Raw genomic sequence first — 15,649 nt, 5'->3', positions numbered from 1 at the left:
TTCAGGCTGCAAGTTTGGATGTGGCACCTGAATTACACAAGGACACCTCCTCCTGCCTGGGAGGCACCTCTTTTGGGTAGACCAGGAAGGATGACCCTGAAAGGAACTCTGCTGGGCCAGAAGGAAAAGGTCAGGGAGGAATGCAAGGGGACACCCAACTGGGTCAGGGCACCCCAAATTCCTCACTGTCGTGCTGAGGTCATGGACACTTCTGTGCAGGTCTTGGAGTGTGTGTGTTGGTGTAAGGTCGTGCCCTTCCACTGCGTCACTCTCCATTCTTTCTGGGAACAATCAGGAAGAAACTCCGGGTGTTTCTTGGCTCCTGCACACACTTTTCATGCAAAGGGGAGCACCTAGCCCATAGAGAACATTTTTTTCCTGCTGTAATCTTGATGGAAAACGTTGTTAGTGATGGAGAAAGGAATTCAGGAGACGGCTGAGAAGTGCCTGAGGGAGAACTTTCATATCTATTTGCACAAGACATGTTGTGAACACGACACCAAAGTCAAGAGAAGCATTAACAAGGCAAGGGGAAAGGGCAGGAGAATTTCCTCTTTCAGCTCCTTGGGAGTCCTGCCTGTGTTCCAGGGCATTGGTTTGCTTTGGCAAACCTGGACGACCTGAAAGGGCAGTGTAGCAGTCATCCATCCTGAGACACAAGGCAGATTAAGCTCCTGAACTACTGTGTCAGAACTACATAGACTTGCACCCAAAAACTTGGTACCTGAGATGCTGAGTTTCCAAGAATCACACAGACAAGGTCACTTGGAGGCCCTCATTGAGTTTGCCTGTCGGAAGAGCATCCCTCCAAGAAACGCCCATGAACATGCAATGCCCTAGCCACTTAAAAATATGAGGAAAAGCAGAAAATTGTCAGCCCCATCTTGCATGTTCTGGCACGGCCTATAAGCGAAGGTCCCTCTCCCAGCCCGTGTTCCTGACTCATCCTGCCCAGAGGCGGCAGACCAGGGATGCACTCAGGAGAAGCGCTCGGGTCCTCCCTGTGGCGAGGCTGCCACAGCTCCCTGCGAGGCCCCGCTGTGGCTGTGTGGTCATCTTACTGCAGGGGTTCCATACTGTTGTCTCCTTATCACAAAAGTTTCAGACCTTCTTGGTGCTTTCTCATGGGCTGCTCCTCAGAGCACTGACTCTTTCTTCTTCACAAAGTGACCACCTTACTCCAATTCCCTTCTCAACCAGCCACCCCACTCTTTTATAGACTCTTCTTCTCACTGGTTACAGCTGTGGCCTGTTAAAGTCAGGCCTGCTCCTGGTCTTTGCTAATTAGCCCAGCTGCAACTCCTTAGGGGTAAAATTACTTTCTACCCTATTTTCTTATATTCTATCCCCCTACATTGCCACACAGCCCCTGAATTCAGTGTTGGCACCTATTAAGGCAGCTCCAGGAACAGTGCTTCCGGCCAAACCCGCTGCCGGGCTCTGCCGAGCAGCCAGCACGAGTCAATAAAATTCCATCCATCGCGGGATTTGCCATAACAATGGGACACAAACAGACAGCCTTACGTACTGAAGTGATGTCAAACAAATTAGCTTTGCCCAAGTTACTCAGACATTCCTGCAAAGCTCAGCCCTGTCCTCTGGTGTCTCGAGCCTGGCTGTGCTGTTTGCCAGAGGGAGCTGTGGAGAGGCCTCTCTGCACAACAGCCTTGGAGAAGGAGGAAAAAGGAAGGTTCTTGCATTCCCTGTGCCCCCCAAAAACCCTGAATAACAATTATAAAAAGGGCAAAGAGCATAACAGATTTATGCAAAGAGCATAACAGGGGCAATGCTGCCATGCCACATTTTGCTCAGTCCTAGCCAGGAAACACAGCTGGCATTTGAATATCAGGTATTGAAAATGCAGTAAACTGTGTTTCTGCTTATTAAAGGACAAAACACCTTCATAGAAAGGCAAAGAAATGGCACTGGGGAATCTATACAAGGAAACTTCCTTGCCAATACCAACCAGATAAATTCAACAAGAAGTTTTGATTAAAAATTAGCATTTAAGTGACTTGGCCTTAGACATGGAATCAAAACCTCGCCTTTGGGTACCTTTAACCTTTTTATGAACTAGAAAACTGAGCCCAGAGCTAAGGCAGGTGACCATTCACAGATGGCCCTAATTCCACAATGGGGCAAAACCCCCAAATCATCAAATGGAAAATTCCCCCAGAATGGCTATGCAAGACATACCTCAACTACCAAGTTCAGCTCATCCCAAACTGCTCCAGAGAATAAGCATTTAGAGCAGTTTTAACCCTAATTTGTCTGTTGAAACTGTGTCTCATGGGCTATTTTTATGTTTATACTTATGAAAAACGGAATTAGAATTTTAATTTGACTCAAGCAACCTCTCATTTAGAGGCTTGCTTACCCACAGGCCATGGGCTTTATACCAAGTCAAACCCTGCTCTCAACCAAACCCAGCCTGTGCCCCAGCTCCCAACCCTGGCAGCCACAGAGAGGGAGGGAGCTCTTCCCTGCACAGCCAAGAGCCAAAGGGCCCGGAGTAGCAGAGCTCGCAGAGCAGCCCAGTGAACAGTCCCCTCTCATCCACACCTCCTCCAGCTCGGCCAGGTCTGCTGCTCACAGAACCTGCTCTCCCTTCCACTCAGTTCAGGGAGAGTAGGAGCAGCCCCAAGTCTAGTCACAGTACAAGATTTTATTGCTGTCATGATAATTAATGACTACTTACACTGAGATTTTAATGAGTACCTGCACTTTTTTGCCTTTGTTCCTCAACTGGGTCATAAAGGAGGAGTCCCAAGCGGTTTCCTGGATTTGCAGTACAATAGGGACCTCTACAGGCGTTTCCCTTCTCCAAGCAAGGCTCAGGACAGGTAAGAGCAGCCACACCAGAGCTCTGTGACACACAGACCAGGGAGCAGCCAGCTCTGGGTTCCGTGCCAGCATTCACTGAAATCAGCAGGGCTATGAAGACCCTGCCTCTGACAAGGCTGGAGCTGACTGAATCGGAATCCTTCAGATTATTTATCATGCACATTGTCTGCTCTCTAACACTTACACTTTGCCATGATACTTTTCAGGATAGCTCTAAAAGTTAAAACACAAATAGTAAATCTGCACTCATATCACACAAGAGAGAACTGAAATGAATATTCAGAAAGAAATTCTAGCTGTTTGCCCTCAAACTTGCATGTTACCAAATCTGACCCATCTTTCCTGTCTCTTAACACTTACTGTGTTACTGATCTACCCAAGCACCATTTCTTAAAAGAACTCACAGAAGAATAATGAACATCATTCTCAAAGCCTTGCTTCCTAGGGATGGTCTAAAGGCAATCCATTAAGAACTGCAACCTTCGGGGGCGACAGGAGTTATTCTGAACTTAATTATGAAATCAATTGCCTTACCAAATTAGCCTTCTCCTTGTGGGATGCTACAGTGTATTTCATGGACCAGAAATGAAACAAAACATATAACAGGTACAAAGAATTACAAAGCTCTTCTGCCAAGAGGAATATGATTTTTTGGGTTTGATTTTGGTTTTGGGGTTTTGTTGGAGGTGGAGGGGAGAGTTGGAGTGAGTTCTTTGGGGGAGGGTTCAGTTTTGTTTTGGGTTTTTTTTGCATGAAGTTGAGAGTCACTTAGAAGCGATTAGTTTCACAGCTGGTTCTTAGTACAGGGTTGCACTGCTGCAGCAGCACCAATGAGATTTGTACTTTTACTGTAAGTGGGATGGAGAACAAACCCTGGCGTGTCATTTTCCAAATATACTGTGGGCTACTAAGAATAACAGAAAACCTCCAAGGAAAACTGTCTCTTACCTGTGTGCCAGCCACCAGCGTGCCCCAGCCAGCAGGAGGGACAGGGACACTGTGCACTCAGAGCATCAATTCAACTCCTTACACTTCCCTCCAAAACCAAATCAAATGTCTTTAAAGCCATCTTGTCCCCAGGCTTACATCTCAGTGTTTGCAACAGACCTTGCTGGAATCAGGGAAACTTGTAGGCCACCCACACAGCTGAGCAGAAAATGGGAGCTGAAAGCAGGGAAGATGTTCCAGTGGCAGCCCAGCACACCTGCACAGTGGCTGCAGATGCCAGTGGAGCAGGTTCAGGGCTGGGTAGCTTAAGGGCAACCCAGCGTGAGAGATATGCTGCAGCAAAAGCCAGTGTGGTTCCACCAGCCTGGATCATTCACAGGGCAAGTGCTCTGTCCTTGAGAAAGGAATATCCTGGTCTTTGATGTCTCTAGTTTGCCGCCCCTGCTAAGCTGCTGCCTCCCACAGCTGAAGCAGCCCTACCTAAAAGTCACATAAAGCAGAAGCTCCTCTTGAAATGACAGTTTTTGGCACGTGCAGCTGGAAAGGGAAGAAGAAGCTTATGACTCTCTTAATTATGCCACTACACAAAGAGAAGTGAGCCTGATAAATGAGCTAGGAAAGATGATCCTGATCCTCTGACAGGCCAGTTCTGCAGGAAATTCAGCACCGTAAGCAGCAGCATACCATTCCAGGCTGGCAGCATCTGTCACTTATCAAGGAAGGGCTCAGCAGGGCTGACTCCCTGCAGCAATGTGAGGCCATGCAGATTCCCTCAGCCCAAGTGCACCGTGAGTCAGTCAGGCAGCCATGCCTCACACACAGCTGGGGCCTGCTCTGAGGCTGTGCTTCTGCAGGGTGGGCACACAGCACCCAGGGGGTGAGGAACACTCTGCTGGAAGCCATGACTCCACTTGGAAAAAAGAGAACTAAAATAAAGCAAGCACCTTCTTTTCCTTCCTGCCTTGCCTTCTTCCCATCATCATCTTTCTATTTTATTCTCATGCTGTCCTGACACCAAGTCTCATTTTGCATTGCACAGGCTTACCTGGTGCTTCACCTTCCACTAGCAAAAAAATACCAGCAAACTCTCACTTCCAAAGCCTCCTTGGGCCTGAAAGACAACTAGAAAAACATTTCACTATGTAGTCTCCTGCTGAATTGTGGCCCTTAAGTAGACCTTCCTTTTCACTTACGAGTAACCAAACCTGAAAAAAATCAGAGTATGTTGCTGTAGGTACAAAATGGCTCACTGCAATGAGTAAAACCAGTGAAAAGGCACTTGCACATATTGCAGGGCACCTGCATGGCCTCTGGTACACAAAAGGTGTAACAAACATCAGTAAGAGAACGTGCAATCAAAATGCATCTCTCCAACAGTACGTACTCCTTGGGCAAGGTGAAGTCCAGATGTTCCAACTCATGCCCTTAGAACTTGTGTGCCAAGTGCACAGACCCCCTGAGGCAGTTCTGTAGGGTGCGTGTCTGCTCCAAGACAGCCTCTGCAAAGGAGAGGGGTTGGTCCTTGGGAAGTGAATCCAACACCAGCAGTGTGAGCACAAGAGACAACTCACTGGGGAGAGGCAGATTCACTCATGTGACAAAAACCTTGAGGCTTTTCATCCTTTGGATATTCAGCTGAGAAAATATCCACCATTTTCTCCTGAGACCAACAAGCAGGATCTCTCACCTGTGTTTTCCTAATGACATGCACATCTTCCATTTCCATGTGAGATGGGTGAAGGGTGTTTTCATTTGTGAGGATGTGCAGACTAATTTATACCTAATTGTCCTCTCACCACATATGTGTGACACAAAATGATAGGGCCACTACTAAAAGCTGACTTGAAGATAGTCACGAGCACAAGTTACCCAGCAGTGGAACCTAAGAAAAGGTTAGAAGAATGGAAAAAAGGAAGCAGTGCAAAGATTTGAAGATTTGACTGGAGATGAAGACAAAAAGGCTGAGGGATGAATACAATGGTGTCAATGTGCAGAGGAGTGGTGTCCATCCACTTCTCACCAGCAATCCTTTTTGTGTGTGCATATGCTGCTTGCTCCCTCTGTTACACGGGATTCCAAGCAGTGTGTGATGTGCTGTTTTATTCACTGGTATCACAGAGCCAAGATGGCTCAGCTACTGATGAGGATGCCTACATGAGAAGCCCCTGAACTTCAGACCGTTGACAAGCCACACGCACCTTTACCCTTTCAAACCCCACCTTTCATACACATTTCCGCATTGTCACTGTAGTCTCACAAATACACAGGTTTTTTCAACCAAAAACATGCATCCCTCTTGTAAAAATTAACTCACATAACCAAAAAGCTGAGCTTTCAGCAGGGCACCTGAATTTTGGAGCCAATATGACTCCACAAGACTTCAAAGTACCAATTGCCTTTCGCTGGTAGATGGCTGAGCACAGCAGATGAGTCTACAATGTGCAACAGCTGAAATGAAAATGTCTGAAAGCCATCTCTAGTCACATCAGCATGGCAAACACTCCAGCTGTCTGTGAGACATCCCAGTTAGTGCCATCATCTTCAGAACCAATTTTCTTCCCTTTTCCTTGAACCAAATCTTTGTACCTTACCAACTCTTTGTAGATAAGATGAATGGAACCAAGCATCCGATATGCAATCTGTTAGTCCAGGGTGGAACTGAATCCCTAAAATAATTTTTTATTTGAGTGGTTACAATGTCCCCATAATGTGCAAATGGAATGGAGAAAGTCTGTTTCCTGGGAAAAACTGTAGTGAAGTTTCATATCAAAATTCCAGCTTCTCTAGGAATTCAAGTCTTGTGCAGGAATTAGGGTGCGGCAAGGCAATGTTCTGCCTGAAATTCCACAGAACTGAGGACCTGCTGTAGGATGTTTGGGAAGCAGACAGTTCTTTGTCACAATCACACTCCACAATCCATTTTGAGAAAGGCATCCTGTTGCTTTGCTTATGAAAACAATAAGAACATGCCATGCCCAGAGGTGTCATGGTCTGATTTTCCAGGAGAATGGCCTAGTCTCTATATTTTAATTTAAGAATGGTTTTGAGAACCAGACACTTTCCTCAGTCCAAAACATTTGTTGTCCTTTATGGCACCAGAAGCCCATACGTGGCCCAGCCCACCAAGGGTAACCATTGGGTTGGGAGAGGACTGTTTATCCACACACAGCCAGCAGACAACAAAATCAGAACCCAAATGGTTAGTGGTCAGCACATGATGTCCAGAATACAGCTCCACTATGAGGGAGGTGGTGCTTATCCTCCAGAGGAGAAAAAATAAGAAAACAAAACCAAACAGAACACACGAAAGACCAAAGCAGAACACTGTACGAGTGCTTGAAATGACTGAAAACAGCTAAAACCAACCAGTCCTTCCCCCAGAGCAAACACTAGGCACAGGACAGTGCTGAGATGCCTGCAGTGTCCTCAGCTGCTTGGGCCTGGGGACCATCCACCCTCACCCAAGAGAGGAAGTCTTTCTTCAACCACACCCAGAGCCTGTCAGTGCTGCAGGAGTTCCCTTGGCACGCTCCTCCGCCGTTTCCTCGGGCTCATCTCCTCAGCAAGGCTGGGGCACCTGTCCCATGGCGCGGGGGCCTTCCTCCTCAGCAGGCAAACCGGTGAGAGCTCCAGCATAGGGCTTCACAGCGCCGTCTCACCCACACACACCTTGTAGGGGGATTGCAGTTTCCTGCATCTGAAGCAGATACCAGCATGTGATTTGCATCAGCCAAACCTGAAACTGCAGCAGCCTGCACAGAAGCAAAATCTAGTCCCCTAACTCACTTGGGTAGCCCAGAGGAGCCCCACAGTTCAGACAACTGCACCACTGGTAGATCAGAAATCAGAAGTATAGAGAGTTAGTTCCTTGAAAATCACACCACAGATTAGTAGCAGGTGAGGACACAATCCCAGTGCCCCTAAAACTCTGCCCACTGAAATTCAGATCAATGTAATCAGAAGACTCCAGATTTCCCATACCTCTTTCTTACATAGCAGTAGATGATGGCGAGTATTCCACTGGTCAGTATTCCAATCCCAATCCCCACAGCAATGTAGCGCTCATAAGAATTATGTGCATATGAATTTAGTGTTAAATGTTCACACCTCTCTCCATTATAACCAGCAAGGCACCTACAAAATAAATACATCACGCAAAAATCATTCAGAGCTTGTGTATTTGAAATAGAAAATGAAACATTAGTTTCCATCAGTTTCTAACATATCACAAAAAGTCTAAACAAGGAGGGGCTGAACCTGCTGCTCACTAAGAACCTCTTGCCTCCACCAAGACTACCAGTTGTCCCAGTTTATCTAGGTTAAAGCTCACTTGAGTACCGCAGTCACAGCAGCAACACAGTCTAAACATCCCCTGGTTGTGCAGGGTGCAGACCAAGAGCACGATGCTCTGCAGATCCTCAGCTGCTGTTATGTCTCTAGAGGCCAAGGCTGCGCACTAAGCATCCTAGAGAACTATAAGGACATCATGGTTCTGGTTGGTATGGAGTTGTGGAATAAGGCAGTTAGAGCTGATATGTTGGAAGGTGCTGTTCCCTTCTTAATACTCACTGTGAACATCTATTGATTCCTCTACTACTAATTCCAGTATCAGCTGTGATTTGAGATGCCACCATTGCAGTGACCTACAAAGCTGTGAATTCCCCCTCTCCCTTCCTCAGTTTTCCACTAGCACAGTACTGCAGCCTTGTTTGCAGTCCTGAAACACCACAGCACTCAGGTCTGTGACAAAGTTTAATCCTGCAAATATCTGACTGGCACTGTGAAGCTGCACATGCAGCACATGAATAATCAATGCCAGTGCCATTTTTGAAGAAGAGTATAACAGGTAGCATTCCTTACTTGCATATGGGCTTCCTCAGCTCACTGTGGAAGGCGCAGAGCCCATTGATACAATAGCTGTGGTGCTCCTCAAGGCAGGTCTGCATCAGCTTCAAGAGCTTTGGCTGCTCTGAATAATCTACTGTGAAACAGAACAAAGTCATGTTACTTTTAGGACAGAATATTGTTTGAACATATTTTCACACCCGGAGCAGAACAGACAACGTGCAGCAAACACTTTGTATGTCAATTTACTGTGTGGTGTCCCGTGAGCTGGTTCAGTCAAGCACTGAACAGAGCAAGCTTCCCAGACAGTCCAGCACAGCTTTGAGAAAGCACTAACTGCAAATAAATCATCTGCTCTTGAGCAACATGTACAGAAATTACTATGGGAGATTCACACAGGGTAACATCAGCACTATCCAATCTGCAATGCAATCAGAAAAACTTCCCCAGTAATAACAGGGGTTTAGGACACAAGGAGAGCACTGAATTACTCTCAGTATCCTTCCCAGGCTGGATTCAATTAATAGCTAATTTTTCCTTGTCCCAAGACAAACTATTGCACTTCTGGTGCTCCTGCCTATCAGCTCTGGGTGAAGATGAATGGTGGGACTCCTCCCTCCCCTCCCTTCTCCATGGTTCAATGTTAGCTGAGTGTCCCAGGATAGTTTTAAGGTGCCAAGACTGCCTGGTTGGTTTAGCTGTGCAAAAGCACAGTCCATGGCCAGCAAGGTTGTGAACTTGTGCTGAATTCTACACAACTGGGTCAGCAAGCACACTTCTCACACAGAAAACACTATCTTATTTCCTTATTCACAGTGGTTCAAATGGGAATAAAGAAGTCACAGGAACAGGGGTGCAGCAGGTGAGGAGAAAGCTCCAAAGCTTTGCCATCACTGCAGGCATCTGTTCCAACTGGTCTCTCTACCCAGTTCCAGGAATCACTAGTGGGGTGGGGTGTCCAAGCAATGACTTGCTATTTCAGGGGACTGCATCAGTGACAGCTGAAGGTGATTTCCTAACAGAGGGCATGTCAACAGCAGCTTTCAGTTACGACCACAACAAAAATAACATCTTGCAGCAAGGTGACAAGGTCTACCCAACAAAGGTGACTCAAAGGTACAGCAAGCAGAACCCTTCCTTTCTGACTAAGCGCGGAATCAGGGTCTGAAGATGGTACAATCATGGAATCATTGCCACACACACAAGCCTTAAGCCTCCTTGAGGACAACTTGTGAGCCCACCACACACTTTTCAGGATTAACAGCACCAATCCCCTAAATTCCCAAATTCCAGTCTGAACCATCTAACTGCAGGAACCTCCTTTGTGTGCTCCTCTAAGTAGTTTTTGAGGTTTTTTTCCTTTCTCCTCTCTACAGCTTTATCCGAGGCGACAAGCAATGGCAAACAGCTGTTCTCACTAGAGCAGCTCAGCTTGAGCTGTGAATGATGTGCTTTGGACACCCAAAAGGCATGATGCTATCACTGACACTCAGATCTAACAATTCCTTTGAGAACAGTGTCTCTCAAAGCTGAGAGAGTAACCAGACTCCCAGCTTAGCATGAGACCTAGAGAGAACAAGTGACAATTCAGGTCTGCTTGAAAAAATGACACCTTGGCTCACTGCACTTCCTCAGAAAAGCTACAGAGGTGGGAGAAGCATCCCTTGTTTCAGAATGAACTTCTAATGGCTGAGAAAAGGGCATCTTAGCCATCCTTCCACAGAGAAAAAGTTACCCCCAAGTTTCTCTTCACACAATGCAAGTGAGAAAGTTGGTGCTGGCTAAACAGGAGTTTAGTGTCCAGCTCTGGGTCTTTTTGGGCTGCTTCTGGGAAGGCTGCTGACAATCTCTGGAGACAGGCTTGTTGGCTAAGAGCAGAGTCAGCCAAGGACCAGGCCTTAGTGGGACAGACTTAAGGAAGGAGTTAAGAAACGGCAGTTTTCAGGATGAAAAGATAGATTTTGGGGCAAGAGATGGATGACCCTACTGGCTGCACAGGAGAACTGTACACTGCTCTCTGATGAGGAAAGCACAAAGGAAAGCATGTGGGCAGCAGAGCTGCAGGGCTCAGCATGCCAAGGAGATCCAGGGTGCCAGAGACTCTCAACAGCCCACTCTGGTTAGGTCTAAAGTACCTGCAGAACAGCTACCTAAGCTCCACAGAAGAGTTTCAGAAAACAGATAATGGCGCATGCACGCTTTTTCCAGGAGCCTCCTCAAACACTCAGGCACCAACTGTTTTGAATCACCATTTCAGCACAAAGTGCACTGGAAAACCACTAAAAATATCCTTCAATGGGAGACTTCAGCCAGCATTTCCCACTGCCCAAAGTACTGCTCTTCTCCTAGGCCCTGAGAAGGTGTCTTTTGCACAGGTTTAGCCTTTCATTTCCATTTCTTCCACGAGGGGAAGAAAGAAAATAAACATGAGGAAGGTACAAATTCACACCCCAGAGGCACAAAATCCCCAGCCACCTCTACCCCAACTTTGACCAGATGGATTGCCACATCCCAAAATCTCTCCTTGCTCATGCTAGCTCTGCCGAGAGGTGGCAGACTTCCACCTACCCACACCTGCAGGAAACCTGGCTTTGCACAGGCACAGGAACCCCTTTCCCTGAGTGCCAGTGTCATTAGAAAGCCAGGTCAGCCCAGAGCAGCAGCCTGCCTAGAAAGCACTTGCCACAGACCAGCACATTCCTTCTTCGCTGTCAGGAGGAACAGCTTGGTCCATTGTGGGTAACATCACCTATTAAGTCTACACACAAAAATTCCGTGAGCTAATTATTTTGACATTGCAAAAGCACAAATTACCTCTGAAAGAATGAGTCTCAAAAACAAAAAGGATGATTTCCTAGCCTGCCCCAGAGCATTATGTTAATTCCTATCATACTGCCCGCCTAGATCCTAAACAAGCTGTTGAATAAACAGGTCCATGTGCCCTTTCATGTCACATGAGGAGAGAGAAACATGCCATGTAAGCACTTGACAGCTGCCTGCAACTGAGTCATTCAAAGAGATGCACCTGGCAAGACCTGACATGAAATCAGGGTTACAGGTACTTGGAAGCCTGGGCTTGCCAAAACTAACAGACTGGCAACAAAAGGAGTCAGCCAGTTAGACCATGACAGCTCAGTCCACAAGTATGGTGCATCAGGGAGGAAAGGCAGTGGGAAGGAGGAGGCAGGGAAGGGCTCAGTCCCAGCTCCAGAGCCTCCTTTACTACATTTGAGTGGAATTCTCTTAAAGGAAAATGCTGGTGTCCAGTTGACTACCACAGCTCCAGCTGCAACAAAGGTTCACAGACTACTGCAGACATGGCTGTGACCCTGTAAATATGCCTCCTCTTTGTTGAAACATGACCCATTGCTCCTGCTTTCTAGAAACAACACTAACAGGGCACTTAACAAGCCACAGGGTATTTCCACTTCATTATCCTCCTGTTTGCTGTAGGCAGCTCAGCAAGAATCATGTCACAGACTAAACCAGACCACAGTGCTGCACTGATAAACCAAAGTACTGTGGTCAAAACCCAACACCTTACCTATTTCACATGCATACAAGTGTGTGTATCCATATTTTATGTGCATATGTATAAGGAACCCACACATAAAGTATGTGTGTGGATGAATGTATATGTCACACTCTGCCACTACAAGAGATCAGAAATGAAAACAAAACAGCTGGACTTGTTATGAGAACATAATAAAAAGCTTATGGATCTACTAAAAAAGGCTTGGAAGACGTCCTGTGATGACTTAGAATTGACAGATTATTTGTATGCAGGTTTATATGCCTTTCAAAGTACAGAGACACTAAAAAGTATCGCAGTTAGATTCCTCTCCTCCTTTACTGACCTGCCAAAACCTCATTCCCAGGTGGCACAGCTCTCCAAAAGCAATGACATCACCAGCATCTCAGGTAACATCAATGCAGCTGGCAGGATAAACACTGCTCTGCTCTCAGAGGTTGGCAGGTAAAAGAGCCTGAGTTCACATTTCAGTCAGGAAAGAGAAAGGAAGAAGAGAGAGCCAGCACTCAGATGAAAGCCCAGACAGCCAAAAGCAAAACTGCAACAAAGACAGAAACTACTGAGTAACAACTCATGACAGGCATTGCTTGACGTTGTGCCTGTTCCTTCTCACTTCCGCGCATTCAGGTGCGTGCTGAGGACAGACAGAAACCAAGCACCAGGTGAAAGTAACAGAAATTGGACATCAGCCTTAAAATGTATCCTTCAAATCATGACTAAACTTGAGTTCAATGATCCTTCAGCTGCTCATTGCTGAGCCTATCCCAGCTGGGTGGCAGCCCTTACTCCAGAGAGGCTTCAAAGGCTCCATGAAGAAATCAGCTTGTCTCACAAATCCCACAGTGTCCAAGGGATGGAGCATCACAGATTTTGGTGGAAGTTTTATTTTGTTGGTTGGGTTTTTCCCCCAGTTGACAGATTAACAGAGACAAACAGAACAAAAAACGAATACCTTCAGCATTGTTTTTTGTCCAATTAATCCGTAAGTCCGTGCTGAGGGATGAAGCAGTAATAGCGGACTCTTCACTCAGTGCCCCCATTGCTGTGTAATGCAAATAGATGCTTACTGGAACAGAAAACTCAGTGTATCTATTCAAGGTTCATTTCACCCAGAAAGCACTTCATACAAACCCCAGAGAAGGCAGCAATATAATAACAATTCATTTAAAACACTCTTGCCTCAAACTTCCTTTTAACACAGCATAATTATGATTGTGGGACAACAAATGATGGCTTGCAAATGTCCCAAAACACAAATTCATCCTATTTTCCATTCTATTATCCTGCACAATTTACAGCATAGATACATGTAGCATAGTACAACCTTACACCTATTTACCAGTTCAAGCAGCTTATTTTCAGAGTCTAAATTACACCCCATCAGTTAAAATTTCATCCAGGTTTCAAATGGCTGAAGTAGCTCTGCTTCCTACATCTCTGCACACCTCCCACCCCACCACCTATCTCAGAAGGAGAAAGGCTTTGTTTCTGTTTAACAAACCCTGGCACCTCACAACACAGAAAAGCCTCTTCCAAACCTACCTTTCAGCAAAATATAGATTAGCATTCCAAACGCCATGGCAGCTGCTTTAACACCTTCTCAGGTCTTCTTTCCAGGTGGCTTGCTTGCTGTGCTTATCTGTGCTCCCGTGTTTTCTCTTGCACTTATACTCCAGGAAGCGTCATCTCCTGTTCTCACCAATCAAGAAAAGGTGCATCTGGTAACAACCTAACCCCCAGGGCAACCACACATTTATTTAGGAAACTGCTATTATCTTGCAATGGCATCAGATTTTCTTTTGAAACCCTGGTTTCCTATTACCTGTGGGCATAAAGGTGCAGTTTTAGAGCGAGACCCAGAATCTGACAGTGCAGAAGAACAAAAAAAACAGCCAAAGGTGAGCCAAACAAAACACAACTGCAAGTGTGGTGGTTTTTTCTCCTCATAATACAGGTCTTTTATTACTTCCAGAAGGATATTCACCCTCAGGATGCTACACTGGAATTCAAGTGCAGACACCAGTCCCTGCTCTGCTCCCCTGTTCCTCCCATCTCTCAGTCCCTGCCATCCAGAAGAGGAACTGCGGGAACAGCTAGTGCCGAGATTAGGAAGCGATCAGGCACAAAGATAATGGATGGTGTTCTTCATCAGTGGCTGCCAGCGGGAGGCCTTTGATCCCAGGCCCTGCAAGCCCGAGGGCTGTGCTAATCACTTTCCACTCAGCCTGGCTGTGCACAGCCCGGGAAGCCAGGCAGCCCACTGGCCGGTGCCAGGCCTGGGATTGCTGGCTAGAGCTGCAGGGCACAAGTCCAGACCTGGCCAGGCACAAGCAGCGACACAGGCTGAAAGAGCAGGTAAACTGCTGCCTCCCATAGCAGCAGAGCCCTTCATTTCTGCCACAAAAGCCCATCTCCACCTCCCCAAGAAGTGACTGTGCTTAATGCAAACACTCATACTTGTTACATAGTGTTTGCAGGGTCTCTAGAACAGAACTGTCAAACATGCTTCTTGTACTAAACCACTCTCCACAACTCCAAACACTGTACAGCTTCCTTGGTCACAGGCAGATTGGGACAAGTAGGACTGGTCTCTGTGAAGGGTACTGATGTGCCCAGACTAGAGCAGTTAATTGGAAAATCCCAGTTCAGTAACACACTGAGACATCCACAACCTGACTGACCAAAGGAGCGGTACATGGCTCACCTCAGCAACAACTCTCACTTCCTCAACTGTGAGCTCCAAGCAGCAAAGACATTTCACAATTTTTAGATTTTAAAACCCAAAGCCTTTTAATAAGTGCCTTGGTAACTCCAATCAGCTCACATCCTCCCTCTCCATGGCATTCTCCTCAGTGATCTGTAGGACTACATCCAACCACTTCACATGTTCAGGGAAAAACACAAGCTAGTTATGCATATTTTAATTATGCCCTTTCCTGCTCATGGACTGCATTCCAGGAGGTTTTTCCCTTCCTTTGCTATCCTGAATTACTGCATGCCTGCACACTGATTGAGTGCGACTTGCACACTCCCTGGACGGACAGGAGTGTTTATGCCTACCTGGATAACCTCTACTATCAGTCCGAAGCAGGGATGAGGTTGGTGAGCCTTGCTTTCAACATTCAGCTGCACAATGGCAGCTTAATCTGACCTGAATCCAAGGGCAGGCTTTGTCATGAGGCAGCACAGCGGGTGCGGTAGGCCTGGGACAAGGCTGCAATGGGCAAGGCTGTGCTCCGTCCTGCCGCAGGGTGTTTGTCCTTGGACAAACCTTGACCAGGTCAGGCACACCAGCCTGCTTTCTGGGTTGTCTAATGGGCCCTTCCCTCTGGATGTTCTCCCAGCAGAGAGCACTCTCATGGAAGCCTCCAGCAGCTCTGCAGACAGCATGTAGTGGAGCCAAGCCCAGGCCCCACAGGCTGTGCTGTAATGCTAATCCAGCTCCCATGGGATCAAGGGAAAGGCTTACCATGCACAGTG

General features: G+C 46.8%; 1 protein-coding gene across 2 annotated transcripts; it reads right to left on the bottom strand.

Moving 5' to 3' along the window:
- Positions 1-6,267: 6,267 nt before the first annotated feature.
- EPGN (epithelial mitogen) lies at positions 6,268-14,109 on the bottom strand. 2 transcript variants are annotated; one of them, XM_058803415.1, is made up of 5 exons: positions 13,712-14,109; positions 13,122-13,211; positions 8,653-8,773; positions 7,774-7,926; positions 6,268-7,489 (listed from the first exon to the last, which is right to left on the bottom strand). In XM_058803415.1, exons 1-5 carry the CDS (start codon positions 13,746-13,748, stop codon positions 7,435-7,437), a joined length of 456 nt encoding a protein of 151 aa, XP_058659398.1. In that variant the 5' UTR covers positions 13,749-14,109; the 3' UTR covers positions 6,268-7,434. The 2 variants fall into 2 exon arrangements, with proteins under 2 accessions (XP_058659398.1, XP_058659399.1); XM_058803416.1 differs by having other exon boundaries at positions 8,653-8,770.
- Positions 14,110-15,649: the final 1,540 nt, after the last annotated feature.

This window comes from Ammospiza caudacuta, chromosome 4, assembly GCF_027887145.1.
Source record: "Ammospiza caudacuta isolate bAmmCau1 chromosome 4, bAmmCau1.pri, whole genome shotgun sequence".
NCBI classification, from domain to species: Eukaryota; Metazoa; Chordata; class Aves; order Passeriformes; family Passerellidae; genus Ammospiza; species Ammospiza caudacuta.
This window is presented reverse-complemented; position numbering and strand designations above follow the sequence as displayed.

What these genes read in the sequence shown, in the direction of transcription:
- EPGN (XM_058803415.1), bottom strand. Translation starts at nt 13,748, where the DNA reads ATGGCGTTTGGAATGCTAATCTATATTTTGCTGAAAG. An exon ending in AATCTATATTTTGCTGAAAG is followed by an intron (nt 13,212 to 13,711) that starts GTAGGTTTGGAA and finishes TGCATTACACAG; the next exon opens with CAATGGGGGCACTGAGTGAA. An exon ending in CTGAGGAAGCCCATATGCAA is followed by an intron (nt 7,927 to 8,652) that starts GTAAGGAATGCT and finishes TTTATTTTGTAG; the next exon opens with GTGCCTTGCTGGTTATAATG.